We start from the raw sequence: 20,569 nt of genomic DNA, 5'->3' as shown, positions 1-20,569 counted from the left end.
CACTGCTGCACACACAGCTCCTCACAGTACCGGGGGGTGGACACCCACTGCTCCACACACAGCTCCTCACAGTACTGGGGGGTGGACACCCACTGCTCCACACACAGCTCCTCACAGTACTGGGGGGACACCCACTGCTCCACACACAGCTCCTCACAGTACTGGGGGGACACCCACTGCTGTGCACACAGCTCCTCACAGTACTGGCGGGTGGAAACCCACTGCTGCACACACAGCTCCTCACAGTACTGGGGGGACACCCACTCCTGCACGCCCAGCTCCTCACATTACTGGGGGGACACCCACTACTACACACACAGCTCCTCACATTACTGGGGGACACCCACTGCTGCACACACAGCTCCTCACAGTACTGAGGGGGGAGACACCCACTGCTGCACACACAGCTCTTCACAGTACTGGGGGACACCCACTGCTGCACACACAGCTCCTCCCACTACTGGGGGGACACCCACTGCTGCACACAGCTCCTCCCCGTACTGCGGGGGGGTGGACACCCAATGCCGCACACACAGCTCCTCACAGTACTGGCGGGACACCCGCTACTACACACACAGCTCCTCACAGTACTGGGGGGACACCCACTGCTGCACACACAGCTCCTCACATTACTGGGGGACACCCACTGCTACACATACAGCTCCTCACAGTACTGGGGGGGGTGGACACCCACTGCTGCGCACACAGCTCCTCACAGTACTGGGGGGACACCCATTGCTGCACGCACAGCTCCTCACAGTACTGGGGGGACACCCACTGCTGCACACACAGTTCCTCACATTACTGGGGGGTGGACACCCACTGCTGCACACACACCTCCTCACAGTACTGGGGGGACACCCACTGCTGCGCACCAGCTCCTCACATTACTGGGGGGACACCCATTGCTGCACGCACACCTCCTCACAGTACTGGGGGGACACCCACTGCTGCACACACAGCTCCTCACAGTACTGGGGGGACACCCACTGCTGCACACACAGCTCCTCACAGTACTGGGGGGTGGACACCCACTCCTGCACACACAGCTCCTCACAGTACTGGGGGGACACCCACTGCTCCACACACAGCTCCTCACAGTACTGGGGGGACACCCCCTGCTGCACGCACAGCTCCTCACATGACTGGGGGACACCCACTGCTCCACACACAGCTCCTCCCAGTACTGGGGGGACACCCACTGCTGCGCACCAGCTCCTCACAGTACTGGGGGGACACCCATTGCTGCACGCACAGCTCCTCACAGTACTGGGGGGACACCCACTGCTGCACACACAGCTCCTCACAGTACTGGGGGGACACCCGCTACTACACACACAGCTCCTCACAGTATTGGGAGGACACCCACTGCTGCACACACAGCTCCTCACATTACTGGGGGACACCCACTGCTACACATACAGCTCCTCACAGTACTAGGGGACACCCACTGCTGCACACACAGCTCCTCACAGTACTGGGGGGACACCCACTGCTGCACACACAGCTCCTCACAGTACTGGGGGGACACCCACTGCTGCACACACAGCTCCTCACAGTAGTGGGGGACACCCACTGCTGCACTCAGAACTCCTCACAGTACTGGGGGGTGGACACCCACTGCTCCACACACAGCTCCTCCCAGTACTGGGGGGTGGACACCCACTGCTGCACGCACAGCTCCTCTCAGTACTGGGGGACACCCACTGCTACACACACAGCTCCTCACAGTACTGGGGGGGGAGACACCCACTGCTGCACACACAGCTCCTCACAATACTGGGGGGACACCCACTGCTGCACACAGCTCCTCCCCGTACTGGGGGCGGGTGGACACCCAATGCCGCATACACAGCTCCTCACAGTACTGGGGGGACACCCACTGATGCACACACAGCTCCTCACATTACTGGGGGACACCCACTGCTACACATACAGCTCCTCACAGTACTGGGGGACACCCACGGCTGCACACACAGCTCCTCACGGTACTGGGGGGACACCCACTGCTGCACACACAGCTCCTCACAGTACTGGGGGGTGGACACCCACTGCTCCACACACAGCTCCTCACAGTACTGGGGGGTGGACACCCACTGCTCCACACACAGCTCCTCAAAGTACTGGGGGGACACCCACTGCTCCACACACAGCTCCTCACACTACTGGGGGGACACCCACTGCTGCACGCACACCTCCTCACATGACTGGGGGACACCCACTGCTCCACACACAGCTCCTCCCAGTACTGGGGGGACACCCACTGCTGTGCACACAGCTCCTCACAGTACTGGCGGGTGGAAACCCACTGCTCCACACACAGCTCCTCACAGTACTGGGGGGACACCCACTGCTGCACGCCCAGCTCCTCACATTACTGGGGGGACACCCACTGCTGCACACACAGCTCCTCACAGTAGTGGGGGGATACCCACTGCTGCACTCAGAACTCCTCACAGTACTGCGGGGTGGACACCCACTGCTCCACACACAGCTCCTCCCAGTACTGGGGGGTGGACACCCACTGCTGCACGCACAGCTCCTCTCAGTACTGGGGGTCACCCACTGCTACACACACAGCTCCTCACAGTACTGGGGGGGGAGACACCCACTGCTGCACACACAGCTCCTCACAATACTGGGGGACACCCACTGCTGCACGCACAGCTACGCACAGTACTGGGGGGACACCCAGTGCTGCACACAGCTCCTCCCCGTACTGGGGGGGGGTGGACACCCAATGCCGCACACACAGCTCCTCACAGTACTGGGGGGACACCCGCTTCTACACACACAGCTCCTCACAGTACTGGGGGGACACCCACTGATGCACACACAGCTCCTCACATTACTGGGGGACACCCACTGCTACACATACAGCTCCTCACAGTACTGGGGGACACCCACTGCTGCACACACAGCTCCTCACAGTACTGGGGGGACACCCACTGCTGCACACACAGCTCCTCACAGTACTGGGGGGTGGACACCCACTGCTCCACACACAGCTCCTCACAGTACTGGGGGGTGGACACCCACTACTACACACACAGCTCCTCACATTACTGGGGGACACCCACTGCTGCACACACAGCTCCTCACAGTACTGCAGGGGGAGACACCCACTGCTGCACACACAGCTCTTCACAGTACTGGGGGACACCCACTGCTGGACACACAGCTCCTCACATTACTGGGGGACACCCAATGCTACACATACAGCTCCTCACAGTACTGGGGGACACCCACTGCTGCAGACACAGCTCCTCACAGTACTGGGGGGACACCCACTGCTGCACGCCCAGCTCCTCACATTACTGGGGGGACACCCACTGCTGCACACACAGCTCCTCACAGTACTGGGGGACACCCACTGCTGCACACACAGCTCCTCACAGTACTGGGGGGACACCCACTGCTGCACACACAGTTCCTCACATTACTGGGGGGTGGACACCCACTGCTGCACACACACCTCCTCACAGTACTGGGGGGGGAGACACCCACTGCTGCACACACAGCTCTTCACAGTACTGGGGGACACCCACTGCTGCACACACAGCTCCTCACAGTACTGGGGGGACACCCACTGCTGCACACACAGTTCCTCACATTACTGGGGGTTGGACACCCACTGCTGCACACACACCTCCTCACAGTACTGGGGGGACACCCACTGCTGCGCACCAGCTCCTCACAGTACTGGGGGGACACCCATTGCTGCACGCACAGCTCCTCACAGTACTGGGGGGACACCCACTGCTGCACACACAGCTCCTCACAGTACTGGGGGGACACCCACTGCTGCACACACAGCTCCTCACAGTACTGGGGGGTGGACACCCACTGCTCCACACACAGCTCCTCACAGTACTGGGGGGACACCCACTGCTCCACACACAGCTCCTCACAGTACTGGGGGGACACCCACTGCTCCACACACACCTCCTCACAGTACTGGGGGGACACCCACTGCTGCGCACCAGCTCCTCACAGTACTGGGGGGACACCCATTGCTGCACGCACAGCTCCTCACAGTACTGGGGGACACCCACTGCTACACATTCAGCTCCTCACAGTACTAGGGGACACCCACTGCTGCACACACAGCTCCTCACAATACTGGGGGGACACCCACTGCTGCACACACAGCTCCTCACACTACTGGGGGGACACCCGGTACTACATACACAGCTCCTCACAGTACTGGGGGGACACCCACTGCAGCACACACAGCTCCTCACAGTACTGGGGGGACACCCGCTACTACACACACAGCTCCTCACAGTACTGGGGGGACGCCCACTGCTGCACACACAACTCCTCACATTACTGGGGGACACCCACTGCTACACATACAGCTCCTCACAGTACTAGGGGACACCCACTGCTGCACACACAGCTCCTCACAATACTGGGGGGACACCCACTGCTGCACACACAGCTCCTCACACTACTGGGGGGACACCCGGTACTACATACACAGCTCCTCACAGTACTGGGGGGACACCCACTGCAGCACACACAGCTCCTCACAGTACTGGGGGGACACCCGCTACTACACACACAGCTCCTCACAGTACTGGGGGGACGCCCACTGCTGCACACACAACTCCTCACATTACTGGGGGACACCCACTGCTGCACTCAGAGCTCCTCACAGTACTGGGGGGTGGACACCCACTGCTCCACACACAGCTCCTCCCAGTACTCCGGGGTGGACACCCACTGCTGCACACACAGCTCCTCCCAGTACTGGGGGGAAACCCACTGCTGCACGCACAGCTCCTCACAGTACTGGGGGGACACCCACTGCTGCACACAAAGCTCCTCACAGTACTGGGGGACACCCACTGCTATACACACAGCTCCGCACAGTACTGGGGGGACACCCACTGCTGTACACACAGCTCCTCACAGTACTGGGGGGTGGACACCCACTGCTGCACACACAGCTCCTCACATTACTGGGGGGTGGACACCCACTGCTGCACACACAGCTCCTCCCAGTACTGGGGGGATATCCACTGCTGTGCACACAGCTCCTCACAGTACTGGGGGGTGGACACCCACTGCTGCACACACAGCTCCTCACAGTACTGGGGGTACACCCACTGCTGCACGCACAGCTCCTCACATTACTGGGGGACACCCACTGCTCCGCACACAGCTCCTCACATTACTGGGAGACACCCACTGCTGCACACACAGCTCCTCACATTACTGGGGGACACCCACTGCTGCACACACAGCTCCTCCCAGTACTGGGGTGATATCCACTGCTGTGCACACAGCTCCTCACAGTACTGGGGTGTGGACACCCACTGCTGCACACACAGCTCCTCACAGTACTGGGGGGTGGACACCCACTGCTGCACACACAGCTCCTCCCAGTACTGGGGGGACATCCACTGCTGTGCACACAGCTCCTCACAGTACAGGGGGGGGGACACCTACTGCTGCACACACAGCTCCTCACAGTACTGGGGTTACACCCCCTGCTGCACGCACAGCTCCTCACATTACTGGGGGACACCCACTGCTCCGCAAACAGCTCCTCACATTACTGGGGGACACCCACTGCTGCACACACAGCTCCTCACAGTACTGGGGGGGTGGACACCCACTGCTGCACACACAGCTCCTCCCAGTACTGGGGGGACACCCACTGCTGCACGCACAGCTCCTCACAGTACTTGGGGGGGACACCCACTGCTGCACACACAGCTCCTCCCAGTACTGGGGGGACACCCACTGCTGCACACACAGCTCCTCACAGTACTGGGGGACACCCAGTGCTGCACACACAGCTCCTCCCAATTCTGGGGGGACATCCACTGCTGTGCACACAGCTCCTCACAGTACTCGGGGGTGGACACCCACTGTTGCAGACACAGCTCCTCACAGTAATGGGGGGACACCCACTGCTGCACGCACAGCTCCTCACATTACTGGGGGACACCCACTGCTCCACACACAGCTCCTCACATTACTGGGGGACACCCACTGCTGCACACACAACTCCTCACAGTACTGGGGGGACACCCACTGCTGCACGCACAGCTCCTCACATTACTGGGGGACACCCACTGCTGCACACACAGTTCCTCCCAGTACTGGGGGGACACCCACTGCTGCACACACAGCTCCTCACAGTACTGGGGGACACCCACTGCTGCACACACAGTTCCTCCCAGTACTGGGGGGACACCCACTGCTGCACACACAGCTCCTCACAGTACTGGGGGACACCCACTGCTGCACACAGAGCTCCTCCCAGTACTGGGGGACACCCACTGCTCCGCAAACAGCTCCTCACATTACTGGGGGACACCCACTGCTGCACACACAGCTCCTCACAGTACTGGGGGACATCCACTGCTGCACGCACAGCTCCTCCCAGTACTGGGGGGACATCCACTGCTGTGCACACAGCTCCTCACAGTACTGGGGGGTGGACACCCACTGCTGCACACACAGCTCCTCACAGTACTGGGGGTACACCCACTGCTGCACGCACAGCTCCTCACATTACTGGGGGACACCCACTGCTCCGCACACAGCTCCTCACATTACTGGGGGACACCCACTGCTGCACACACAGCTCCTCACATTACTGGGGGACACCCACTGCTGCACACACAGCTCCTCCCAGTACTGGGGTGATATCCACTGCTGTGCACACAGCTCCTCACAGTACTGGGGTGTGGACACCCACTGCTGCACACACAGCTCCTCACAGTACTGGGGGGTGGACACCCACTGCTGCACACACAGCTCCTCCCAGTACTGGGGGGTGGACACCTACTGCTGCACACACAGCTCCTCACAGTACTGGGGTTACACCCCCTGCTGCACGCACAGCTCCTCACATTACTGGGGGACACCCACTGCTCCGCAAACAGCTCCTCACATTACTGGGGGACACCCACTGCTGCACACACAGCTCCTCACATTACTGGGGGACACCCACTGCTGCACACACAGCTCCTCCCAGTACTGGGGTGATATCCACTGCTGTGCACACAGCTCCTCACAGTACTGGGGTGTGGACACCCACTGCTGCACACACAGGTCCTCACAGTACTGGGGGGTGGACACCCACTGCTGCACACACAGCTCCTCACAGTACTGGGGGGGTGGACACCCACTGCTGCTCACACAGCTCCTCCCAGTACTGGGGGGACACCCACTGCTGCACGCACAGCTCCTCACAGTACTTGGGGGGGACACCCACTGCTGCACACACAGCTCCTCCCAGTACTGGGGGGACACCCACTGCTGCACACACAGCTCCTCACAGTACTGGGGGACACCCAGTGCTGCACACACAGCTCCTCCCAATTCTGGGGGGACATCCACTGCTGTGCACACAGCTCCTCACAGTACTCGGGGGTGGACACCCACTGCTGCAGACACAGCTCCTCACAGTAATGGGGGGACACCCACTGCTGCACGCACAGCTCCTCACATTACTGGGGGACACCCACTGCTCCACACACAGCTCCTCACATTACTGGGGGACACCCACTGCTGCACACACAACTCCTCACAGTACTGGGGGGACACCCACTGCTGCACGCACAGCTCCTCACATTACTGGGGGACACCCACTGCTGCACACTCAGTTCCTCCCAGTACTGGGGGGACACCCACTGCTGCACACACAGCTCCTCACAGTACTGGGGGACACCCACTGCTGCACACACAGTTCCTCCCAGTACTGGGGGGACACCCACTGCTGCACACACAGCTCCTCACAGTACTGGGGGGACACCCACTGCTGCACGCACAGCTCCTCCCACTACTGGGGGACACCCACTGCTCCGCAAACAGCTCCTCACATTACTGGGGGACACCCACTGCTGCACACACAGCTCCTCACAGTACTGGGGGGGTGGACACCCACTGCTGCACACACAGCTCCTCACAGTACTGGGGGGGTGGACACCCACTGCTGCACACACAGCTCCTCACAGTACTGGGGGGAAACCCACTGCTGCACGCACAGCTCCTCACAGTACTGGGGGGACACCCACTGCTGCACACAAAGCTGCTCACAGTACTGGGGGACACCCACTGCTAAACACACAGCTCCGCACAGTACTGGGGGGACACCCACTGCTGTACACACAGCTCCTCACAGTACTGGGGGGTGGACACCCACTGCTGCACACACAGCTCCTCACATTACTGGGGGGTGGACACCCACTGCTGCACACACAGCTCCCACCAGTACTGGCGGGATATCCACTGCTGTGCACACAGCTCCTCACAGTACTGGGGTGTGGACACCCACTGCTGCACACACAGCTCCTCACAGTACTGGGGGGTGGACACCCACTGATGCACACACAGCTCCTCACAGTACTGGGGGGGTGCACACCCACTGCTGCACACACAGCTCCTCACAGTACTGGGGGGACATCCACTGCTGCACGCACAGCTCCTCCCAGTACTGGCGGGACACCCACTCCTGCACACACAGCTCCTCACAGTACTGGGGGGTGGACACCCACTGATGCACACACAGCTCCTCACCATACTGGGGGGGTGGACACCCACTGCTGCACACACAGCTCCTCACAGTACTGGGGGGACATCCACTGCTGCACGCACAGCTCCTCCCAGTACTGGGGGGACACCCACTGTTGCACGCACAGTTCCTCTCAGTACTGGGGGGACACACACTGCTGCACGCACAGCTCCTCACATTACTGGGGGACACCCACTGCTGCACACACAGTTCCTCACAGTACTGGGGGGACACACACTGCTGCACGCACAGCTCCTCACATTACTGGGGGACACCCACTGCTGCACACACAGCTCCTCCCAGTACTGGGGGGACACCCACTGCTGCACACACAGCTCCTCACAGTACTGGGGGACACCCACTGCTGCACACACAGCTCCTCCCAGTACTGGGGGGACATCCACTGCTGTGCACACAGCTCCTCACAGTACTGGGGGGTGGACACCCACTGCTGCACACACAGCTCCTCACAGTACTGGGGGTACACCCACTGCTGCACGCACAGCTCCTCACATTACTGGGGGACACCCACTGCTGCACACACAGCTCCTCACATTACTGGGGGACACCCACTGTTGCACACACAGCTCCTCCCAGTACTGGGGTGATATCCACTGCTGTGCACACAGCTCCTCACAGTACTGGGGTGTGGACACCCACTGCTGCACACACAGCTCCTCACAGTACTGGGGGGTGGACACCCACTGCTGCACACACAGCTCCTCCCAGTACTGGGGGGACATCCACTGCTGTGCACACAGCTCCTCACAGTACTGGGGGGTGGACACCCACTGCTGCACACACAGCTCCTCACAGTACTGGGGGTACACCCCTGCTGCACGCACAGCTCCTCACATTACTGGGGGACACCCACTGCTCCGCACACAGCTCCTCACATTACTGGGGGACACCCACTGCTGCACACACAGCTCCTCACATTACTGGGGGACACCCACTGCTGCACACACAGCTCCTCCCAGTACTGGGGGGATATCCACTGCTGTGCACACAGCTCCTCACAGTACTGGGGTGTGGACACCCACTGCTGCACACACAGCTCCTCACAGTACTGGGGGGTGGACACCCACTGCTGCACACACAGCTCCTCACAGTACTGGGGGGGTGGACACCCACTGCTGCACACACAGCTCCTCCGAGTACTGGGGGGACACCCACTGCTGCACGCACAGCTCCTCACATTACTGGGGGACACCCACTGCTGCACACACAGCTCCTCCCAGTACTGGGGGGACACCCACTGCTGCACACACAGCTCCTCACTGTACTGGGGGACACCCACTGCTGCACACACAGCTCCTCCCAGTACTGGGGGGACATCCACTGCTGTGCACACAGCTCCTCACAGTACTGGGGGGTGGACACCCACTGCTGCAGACACAGCTCCTCACAGTACTGGGGGGACACCCACTGCTGCACGCACAGCTCCTCACATTACTGGGGGACACCCACTGCTCCACACACAGCTCCTCACATTACTGGGGGACACCCACTGCTGCACACACAGCTCCTCACAGTACTGGGGGGACACCCACTGCTGCACGCACAGCTCCTCACATTACTGGGGGACACCCACTGCTGCACACACAGTTCCTCCCAGTACTGGGGGGACACCCACTGCTGCACACACAGCTCCTCACACTACTGGGGGACACCCACTGCTGCACACAGAGCTCCTCCCAGTACTGGGGAGACACCCACTGCTGCACACACAGCTCCTCACAGTACTGGGGGGACACCCACTGCTGCACGCACAGCTCCTCACATTACTGGGGGACACCCACTGCTCCACGCACAGCTCCTCACAGTACTGGGGGGACATCCACTGCTGCGCACACAGCTCCTCACAGTACTGGGGGGACACCCACTGCTACACACACAGCTCCTCACAGTACTTGGGGGGGACACCCACTGCTGTATACAGCTCCTCCCAGTACTGGGGCACGCCCACTGCTGCACACACAGCTCCTCACAGTACTGGGAGACACCCACTGCTGCACACACAGCTCCTCACAGTACTGGGGGACACCCACTGCTGCACACACAGCTCCTCATAGTACTCGGGGGGGACACCCACTGCTGCACACACAGCTCCTCACAGTACTGGGGGGGTACACCCACTGCTGCACACACAGCTCCTCTCAGTACTGGGGGGGGACACCTGCTGCTGTACACACAGGTCCTCCCAGTATTGGGGGGGGCACCCGCTGCTGCACACACAGCTCCTCATGGTACTGGGTGTGGGGGACACCCACTGCTGCACACAGAGCTCCTCACAGTACTACGGGGGACACCCGCTGCTGTACACAGCTTCTCACAGTGCTGGGGGTAACACCTGCTTCTCCTTGAAGTTTTGGGGATGGGAGACCTGCATGGGAGCCCCGGGGGCATAGTCAGGGTACCAAGCCCAGAGCCCCAGGCGGTGGAGTGAGGATACTGAGCCCAGAACTCCAGCAGGGCAGAACTGGGGTGATGGGCCCAGAGCCCCAGAGGGGCCTGGTTTAGTCCAGAGCCTGCTTCTGCATATCACCGGGGACAGTGGTGTCTATGGGTCTGTGGTGACTGATGTTCTGTGTGCCTCTCCGCAGTGGTCAGACGAGCCGAACACAGCGCCCATGCAGGGCTCCCACAGCCAGAGCCCGCACACCCAGCGGCAGCTGAAGGAGGCGCTCTACAAGCAGATCATACAGTACTTTGACCAGGGCAAGGTGAGAGCAGGTGGCTGCAATCCACAGGGGCACCCCCTCTCCCATGGCCCTAATCCCCTCTGAATTCCTTCTCCCCACAGCCCTCACCCCTGCTACAGTGGGACGTCTCTCCCCATGGCCCACAGTCCCCTTCGCACACCCGTACCCTGCTCCACACAGCCCTTACGCCCTCCCCACAGCCATACCCTGCTCCAAAGAGCCCTTACTCCCTCCCAACAGCCATACCCTGCTCCAAAGAGCCCTTACTCCCTCCCTACAGTCGTACCCTGCTCCACACAGCCCTTACCTCTCCCTATAGCCACACCCTTCCCTTACCCCTCCCTACAGCCGTACCCTGCTCCAAAGAGCCCTTACTCCCTCCCTACAGTCGTACCCTGCTCCACACGACCCTTACTCCCTCCCCACAGCCGTACCCTGCTCCACACAGCCCTTACGCCCTCCCCACAGCCGTACCCTGCTCCAAAGAGCCCTTACTCCCTCCCAACAGCCATACCCTGCTCCAAAGAGCCCTTACTCCCTCCCTACAGTCGTACCCTGCTCCACACAGCCCTTACCTCTCCCTATAGCCACACCCTTCCCTTACCCCTCCCTACAGCCGTACCCTGCTCCAAAGAGCCCTTACTCCCTCCCTACAGTCGTACCCTGCTCCACACGACCCTTACTCCCTCCCCACAGCCGTACCCTGCTCCACAAAGCCCTTACCCCCACCCCAAAGCCGTACCCTTCTTCACCCAGCCCTTACCCCTCCCTACAGCCATACCCTGCTCCACCCAGCCCTTACTCCCTCCTACAGCCATACACTGCTCCACACAGCCCTTACCCCTCCCTGCAGCTGTACCCTGCTCCACACAGCCCATACTCCTCCCTGCAGCTGTACCCTGCTCCACACAGCCCTTCCCCGCACCCCACAGCCATACCCTTCTTCACCCAGCCCTTACCCCTCCCTACAGCCATACCCTGCTCCACACAGCCCTTACCCCCTCCCCACAGCCGTACCCTGCTCCAAAGAGCCCTTACTCCCTCCCTACAGTCGTACCCTGCTCCACACAGCCCTTACCTCTCCCTATAGCCACACCCTTCCCTTACCCCTCCCTACAGCCGTACCCTGCTCCAAAGAGCCCTTACTCCCTCCCTACAGTCGTACCCTGCTCCACACGACCCTTACTCCCTCCCCACAGCCGTACCCTGCTCCACACAGCCCTTACTCCCTCCCAACAGCCATACCCTGCTCCAAAGAGCCCTTACTCCCTCCCTACAGTCGTACCCTGCTCCACACAGCCCTTACCTCTCCCTATAGCCACACCCTTCCCTTACCCCTCCCTACAGCCGTACCCTGCTCCAAAGAGCCCTTACTCCCTCCCTACAGTCGTACCCTGCTCCACACGACCCTTACTCCCTCCCCACAGCCGTACCCTGCTCCACACAGCCCTTACGCCCTCCCCACAGCCGTACCCTGCTCCAAAGAGCCCTTACTCCCTCCCAACAGCCATACCCTGCTCCAAAGAGCCCTTACTCCCTCCCTACAGTCGTACCCTGCTCCACACAGCCCTTACCTCTCCCTATAGCCACACCCTTCCCTTACCCCTCCCTACAGCCGTACCCTGCTCCAAAGAGCCCTTACTCCCTCCCTACAGTCGTACCCTGCTCCACACGACCCTTACTCCCTCCCCACAGCCGTACCCTGCTCCACAAAGCCCTTACCCCCACCCCAAAGCCGTACCCTTCTTCACCCAGCCCTTACCCCTCCCTACAGCCATACCCTGCTCCACCCAGCCCTTACTCCCTCCTACAGCCATACACTGCTCCACACAGCCCTTACCCCTCCCTGCAGCTGTACCCTGCTCCACACAGCCCATACTCCTCCCTGCAGCTGTACCCTGCTCCACACAGCCCTTCCCCGCACCCCACAGCCATACCCTTCTTCACCCAGCCCTTACCCCTCCCTACAGCCATACCCTGCTCCACACAGCCCTTACCCCCTCCCCACAGCCGTACCCTGCTCCACACAACCCTTACCTCTCCCCACAGCCGTACCCTGCTTCACCCAGCCCTTAACCCCTCCCGTCAGCTGTACCCTGCTCCACCCAGCCCTTACCCCTCCCTACAGCCGTACCTTGCTCCACACAGCCCATATGCCTCCCTACAGCCACACCCTACTCCACAGAACCCTTACCCCTCCCTACAGCCGTACCTCTCTCCCCATGTCCCATAATCCCCTCCCACTGCCCAGACCCTGGCCTGCTGAAGGAGAAAAAGGGCGCAGCTGCCTGGGGCCCGGCTATTTATAAGAGCCCAGGTGTGCCAGCCGTTGCTCCAAAGCTCTGCTGAAAGTGTGTCTGGCGAGAAAGAGACATTTCATGTGCCCCATAAGGATTCTGGGCAGGGTCACGCTGCCTGTGGAATCTTCTTGGAGCACAGCTGAGCATCTTTCCAGCAAGAGCTGCTGCTGTGGCTTTCCCAGCAGGCAGGCTGGGTACGGAGAAGGGTGGCGAGGCGGGAGCTAGGGCTGGGGCTGGTCAGCTCATGCCTCCTCTGGTTGGACTGGGGATTGTAACCCCCCCCCCAAAGGAGTGGGTAGGGGGGCCTGTTGATTTCTGCCCTGTGGAGGGTCCTGAATTGATGTCAGGGGCCTTGCCATGCACCTCCCCAAGGCCTGGTCCCCATTCCGATAGACTATACCTCTTGCCCTGCTACCATGCCCTCCACCAGAACTGGCCTCAGGCCCTCCAGTAGCTCTGAAGGTTCCCCTCATCTCCAGGGGGTCTGGGCTCTTTATGCCGTCCAGGGCCCAGAATTTTGTGGTGATGGGGGACTTCAACTATCCAGATATATGTTGGGAAACTAATACAGCAGGGGACAGACTGTCCAATAAATTCTTGGATTGCATTGCAGACAACTTTTTATTCCAAAAGTTTGAAAAAGCTACCAGGGGGTAAGCTGTTCTAGATTTAATTTTAACAAATAGGGAGGAAATTATTGAGAATTTGAAAGTGGAAGGATGCTTGGGTGAAAGTGATCATGAAATCATAGAGTTCACAATTCTAAGGAAGGGTAGAAGGGAAAACAGTACAATAGAGATAATGGATTTCAGGAAGGCAGATTTTGGTAAACTCAGACAGCTGGTAGGTAAGGTCCCATGGGAGGCTAAACTGAGAGGAAAAACGGCTGAGGAGAGTTGGCAGTTTTTCAAAGGGACATTATTAAGGGCCCAAAAGCAAGGTGTCCTGCTGCGTAGGAAAGATAGAAAACATGGCAAAAGACTGCCTTGGCTTAACCAGGAGATCTTGCATGATCTCAAACTAAAAACGGAATCGTATAAGAAATGGAAACTAGGACAAATTAGAAAGGATGAATATAGGCAAACAACACGAGCATGCAGGAGCAAGATTAGAAAGGCCAAGGCACAAAATGAGCTCAGGCTAGCTACAAGCATAAAGGGAAACAAGAAGGCTTTTTACAAATACATTGGTAACAAGAGGAAGACCAAGGAGAGGGTAGGGCCATTGGTCAGTGACGAGGGAGAAATAGTAACAGGGAATTTGGAAATGGCAGAGATGTTTAATGATTTCTGTGTTTCGGTCTTCACTGAGAAATCTGAAGGAATGCCTGACACAGAGAATGCTAGTGAAAAAGGGGTAGGTTTAGAAGTTGAAATATGAAAAGAACAAATTAAAATTTACTTAGAAAAATTAGATGTCTGCAAATCACCAGGGCCTGATGAAATGCATCCTAGAATCCTCAAGGAGCTGATAGAAGAGGTATCTGAGCCTTTAGCAATCATTTTTGGAAAATCATGAGAGACGGGAGAGATTCCAGAAGACTGGAAAAGGGCAAATATAGTACCTATTTATAAAAAGGGGAACAAGAATAACCCAGGAAACTACAGGCCAGTCAGCTTAACTTCTGAGCCAGGAAAGATAATGGAGCAGGTCATTAAAGAAATCATCTGCAAGCAATTGGAAGGTGGTAAGGTGATAGGGAACAGCCAGCATGGTTTTGTTAAAAACAGATCATGTCAAACCAATCTAATAGCTTTCTTTGATAGAATAACAAGCCTTGTGGATAAGGGAGAAGCAGTGAATGTGATATACCTAGACTTCAGTAAAGCATTTGACATGGGCTCACATAATATACTTATCAATAAACTACTCAAATACAACTTAGATGGGGCTACTATAAGGTGGGTGAACAACTGGCTGGATAACCGTACCCAGAGAGTAGTTATTAATGGTTTTCAATCCTGCTGGAAAAGTATAACAAGTGGGGTTCCGCAGGGGTCTGTTTTAGGACCGGTTCTGTTCAATATCTTCATTAACGATTTAGATATTGACATAGAAAGTACACTTATTAAGTTTGCAGATGATGCCAAGCTGGGAGGGGTTGCAACTTCTTTGGAGGATAGGGTCATAATTCAAAAGGATCTGGATAAACTGGACAAATGGGCTGAGGTAAACAGGATGAAGTTTAATAAGGACAAATGCAAAGTGCTTCACTTAGGAAGGAACAATCAGTGTCACACATAGAGAATGGGAAAGGACTGCCTAGGAATGAGTACAGCAGAAAGGGATCTAGGGGTTATAGTGGACCACAAGCTAAATATGAGTCAACAGTGTGATGCTGCTGCAAAAAAAGCAAACATGATTCTGGGATGCATTAACAGGTGTGTTGTGAACAAGAGACGAGAAGTCATTCTCCTGCTCTACTCTGCGCTGGTTAGACCTCAGCTGGAGTGTTGTGTCCAGTTCTGGGCACCGCAGTTCAGGAAGGATGTGGAGAAATTGGAGAGGGCCCAGAGGGGAGCAACGAGAATGATCACAGGTCTAGAGAACATGACCAATGAAGAAAGGCTGAACGAATTGGGCTTGTTTAGTTTGGAAAAGAGAAGATTGAGGGGGGACGTGATAGCTGTTTTCAGGTATCTAAAAGGGTGTCATAAGGCAGAGGGAGGGAACTTGTTTTTTCTTGCCTCTGAGGATAGAACAAGAGGTACTGGACTTAAATTGCAGCAGGGGAGGTTCAGGCTGGACATTAGGAAAAAGTTCCGAACTGTCAGGGTGATCAAACACTGGAACGAATTGCCAAGGGAGGTGGTAGAATCTCCATCACTGGAGATATTTAAGAAGAGCTTAGATAGATGGCTTTCAGGGATGGTCTAGAAAGTGCTTGGTCCTGCCGTGAGGGCAGGGGGCTGGACTCGATGGCCTCTTGAGGTCCCTTCCAGTCCTACTCTTCTATGATTCTATGCCTTGGGACCTGCCCCTGGGCATCTGGGTGCTTTGTGCTCTGGGATTGTCCCTGGGGATTTGGGCCCTTTGTGCTCTGGGATTGACCTCTGAGATTCTGGGTGCTTTGTGCTCGGGGATTGACCTCTGAGGTTCTGGGCGCTTTGTGCTCTGGGATTGGCCCTGGGGGTCTGGGCACTTTGTGCTCTGGGATTGGCCCTGGGGATCTGGGCCCTTTGAGCTCTGGGATTGACCCCTGGGGGTCTGGGCGCTTTGTGCTCTGGGATTGTCCCTGGTGACCTGGACACTTTGTGCTCTGGGATTGGTGGCTGGAGACCTGGGCACTTTGTGCTCTGGGATTGGTGGCTGGAGACCTGGGCACTTTGTGCTCTGGGATTGGTGGCTGGAGACCTGGGCACTCTGCCTTACTCCCTCCAGGCCAGGCTGTGGAGAAGAAGGGCAGTTTTTCAGGTGAATTGGGTCCTAGCTCAGCCCTGGTGCATGAGCATCCCTGGCAGGATGCTGGTGAGACTGCAGCAACTGCCGGCCCAGGGCTATTGTGGGCCCAATCCAGGGTCAGCCCTACCAGGAGGACTAGCCACACTCCACATCACACCAGGCCAGTCTAGACACAGCTCCCCACTGTGGCCTCCACATCCTGGGTCTGGCTTCACACCTGTGTCCCACAGCTTGGCCTGGCAGAGCAGGGGTAGAATGCAGCCCCTCCTCCTGGTCCAGGTGCAGGGATCTGGGAGTAATGCTTCTTGCTCCTGACTGCCCCATTTCCCTGCAGATGTGGGAGGAGGCGATTCTCATCTGCAAGGAGCTGGCCGAGCAGTATGAGAGTGAGGTCTTTGAGTATGAAATGCTGAGTGAAATCCTGGTGAGTTCCCAGGGGCTCTGAGCCTCCACCCGGAGTGTGCATGTAATCAGCTTGTGGGGAGCCCAGGGCCAGCGTAACCAGCAATTGCATCAGGAGTGAGGGATACTGTCAGTCCAAGCTAGCGGGGGCTGCAGAGAGGGACTGAAGGGCACTGTCAGAGCTGGGGAGCCCAGGGCGGGTGTAGCGGGAGCTGCAGAGAGGGACTGAAGGGCACTGTCAGAGCTGGGGAGCCCAGGGTGGGTGTAGCGGGAGCTGCAGAGTGGGACTGAAGGGCACTGTCAGAGCTGGGGAGCCCAGGGCGGGTGTAGCGGGGGCTGCAGAGTGGGACTGAAGGGCACTGTCAGAGCTGGGGAGCCCAGGGCGGTGTAGCGGGAGCTGCGGAGAGGGACTGAAGGGCACTGTCAGAGCTGGGGAGCGCAGGGTGGGTGTAGCAGGGGCTGCAGAGAGGGACTGAAGGGCACTGTCAGAGCTGGGGAGCCCAGGGCGGGTGTAGCGGGGGCTGCAGAGCGGGACTGAAGGGCACTGTCAGAGCTGGGGAGCCCAGGGCGGGTGTAGCGGGGGCTGCAGAGCGGGACTGAAGGGCACTGTCAGAGCTGGGGAGCCCAGGGCGGGTGTAGCGGGGGCTGCAGAGCGGGACTGAAGGGCACTGTCAGAGCTGGGGAGCCCAGGGCGGGTGTAGCGGGGGCTGCAGAGCGGGACTGAAGGGCACTGTCAGAGGTGGGGAGCCCAGGGTGGGTGTAGCGGGAGATGCAGAGTGGGACTGAAGGGCACTGTCAGAGCTGGGGAGCCCAGGGTGGGTGTAGCGGGAGCTGCAGAGAGGGACTGAAGGGCACTGTCAGAGCTGGGGAGCCCAGGGTGGGTGTAGCGGGAGCTGCAGAGAGGGACTGAAGGGCACTGTCAGAGCTGGGGAGCCCAGGGTGGGTGTAGCGGGAGCTGCAGAGTGGGACTGAAGGGCACTGTCAGAGCTGGGGAGCCCAGGGCGTGTGTAGCGGGGGCTGCAGAGTGGGACAGAGAGGTACTGTCAGAGCTGGGAAGCCCAGGGCAGGTGTAGCGGGGGCTGCAGAGAGGGACTGAAGGGCACTGTCAGAGCTGGGGAGCCCAGGGCGGGTGTAGCGGGGGCTGCAGAGTGGGACAGAGAGTTACTGTCAGAGATGGGAAGCCCAGGGCAGGTGTAGCGGGGGCTGCAGAGTGGGACATAGAGGTACTGTCAGAGCTGGGGAGCCCAGGGCGGGTGTAGCAGGGGCTGCAGAGAGGGACTGAAGGTCACTGTCAGAGCTGGGGAGCCCAGGGCGGGTGCAGCGGGGACTGCAGAGTGGGACTGAAGGGCACTGTCAGAGCTGGGGAGCCCAGGGCGGGTGCAGCGGGGACTGCAGAGTGGGACTGAAGGGCACTGTCAGAGCTGGGGAGCCCAGGGCGTGTGTAGCGGGGGCTGCAGAGAGGGACTGAAGGGCACTGTCAGAGCTGGGGAGCCCAGGGTGGGTGTAGCGGGGGCTGCAGAGAGGGACTGAAGGGCACTGTCAGAGCTGGGGAGCCCAGGGCGGGTGTAGCGGGGGCTGCAGAGTGGGACTGAAGGGCACTCTCAGAGCTGGGGAGCCCAGGGTGGGTGTAGCGGGGGCTGCAGAGAAGGACTGAAGGGCACTGTCAGAGCTGGGGAGCCCAGGGCGGGTGTAGCGGGGGCTGCAGAGTGGGACTGAAGGGCACTCTCAGAGCTGGGGAGCCCAGGGTGGGTGTAGCGGGGGCTGCAGAGAGGGACTGAAGGGCACTGTCAGAGCTGGGGAGCCCAGGGTGGGTGTATCGGGAGCTGCAGAGTGGGACTGAAGGGCACTGTCAGAGCTGGGGAGCCCAGAGCGGGTGTAGCGGGGGCTGCAGAGAGGGAGTGAAGGGCACTGTCAGAGCTGGGGAGCCCAGGGCGGGTGTAGTGGGGGCTGCAGAGAGGGACTGAAGGGCACTGTCAGAGCTGGGGAGCCCAGGGCGGGTGTAGCGGGGGCTGCAGAGAGGGACTGAAGGGCACTCTCAGAGCTGAGGAGCCCAGGGTGGGTGTAGCGGGGGCTGCAGAGAAGGACTGAAGGGCACTGTCAGAGCTGGGGAGCCCAGGGTGGGTGTAGCGGGGGCTGCAGAGTGGGACTGAAGGGCACTGTCAGAGCTGGGGAGCCCAGGGTGGGTGTAGCGGGGGCTGCAGAGAGGGACTGAAGGGCACTGTCAGAGCTGGGGAGCCCAGGGTGGGTGTAGCGGGAGCTGCAGAGAGGGAGTGAAGGGCACTGTCAGAGCTGGGGAGCCCAGGGCGGGTGTAGCGGGGGCTGCAGAGAGGGACTGAAGGGCACTGTCAGAGCTGGGGAGCCCAGGGTGGGTGTATCGGGAGCTGCAGAGTGGGACTGAAGGGCACTCTCAGAGCTGGGGAGCCCAGGGCGGGTGTAGCGGGGGCTGCAGAGAGGGACTGAAGGGCACTGTCAGAGCTGGGGAGCCCAGGGCGGGTGTAGCGGGGGCTGCAGAGTGGGACTGAAGGGCACTGTCAGAGCTGGGGAGCCCAGGGCGGGTGTAGTGGGGGCTGCAGAGTGGGACTGAAGGGCACTCTCAGAGCTGGGGAGCCCAGGGTGGGTGTAGCGGGGGCTGCAGAGAGGGACTGAAGGGCACTGTCAGAGCTGGGGAGCCCAGGGTGGGTGTATCGGGAGCTGCAGAGTGGGACTGAAGGGCACTCTCAGAGCTGGGGAGCCCAGGGCGGGTGTAGCGGGGGCTGCAGAGAGGGACTGAAGGGCACTGTCAGAGCTGGGGAGCCCAGGGCGGGTGTAGCGGGGGCTGCAGAGTGGGACTGAAGGGCACTGTCAGAGCTGGGGAGCCCAGGGCGGGTGTAGCGGGGGCTGCAGAGTGGGACTGAAGGGCACTGTCAGAGCTGGGGAGCCCAGGGTGGGTGTATCAGGAGCTGCAGAGTGGGACTGAAGGGCACTCTCAGAGCTGGGGAGCCCAGGGCGGGTGTAGCGAGGGCTGCAGAGAGGGACTGAAGGGCACTGTCAGAGCTGGGGAGCCCAGGGTGGGTGTAGCGGGAGCTGCAGAGTGGGACTGAAGGGCACTCTCAGAGCTGGGGAGCCCAGGGCGGGTGTAGCGAGGGCTGCAGAGAGGGACTGAAGGGCACTGTCAGAGCTGGGGAGCCCAGGGTGGGTGTAGCGGGGGCTGCAGAGTGGGACTGAAGGGCACTCTCAGAGCTGGG

At 59.7% G+C, this 20,569-nt stretch overlaps 1 protein-coding gene across 1 annotated transcript in view; it reads left to right on the top strand.

Moving 5' to 3' along the window:
* Positions 1–20,569, top strand: part of LOC142012223 (dedicator of cytokinesis protein 2-like) — a 454,965-nt gene that overhangs the window by 385,372 nt on the left and 49,024 nt on the right. The window contains exons 39-40 of the mRNA XM_074992076.1: positions 11,143–11,262; positions 17,278–17,367. Of these exons, the coding sequence (XP_074848177.1) occupies positions 11,143–11,262; positions 17,278–17,367 (210 nt within the window). The remainder of the gene's footprint in view (positions 1–11,142; positions 11,263–17,277; positions 17,368–20,569) is intronic.

The sequence above is a fragment of the Carettochelys insculpta genome, chromosome 4, assembly GCF_033958435.1.
Source record: "Carettochelys insculpta isolate YL-2023 chromosome 4, ASM3395843v1, whole genome shotgun sequence".
Classification (NCBI taxonomy): Eukaryota; Metazoa; Chordata; order Testudines; family Carettochelyidae; genus Carettochelys; species Carettochelys insculpta.
The sequence above is the reverse complement of the archived record's forward strand: the minus strand, read 5'-3'. Positions and strand labels throughout refer to the sequence as shown.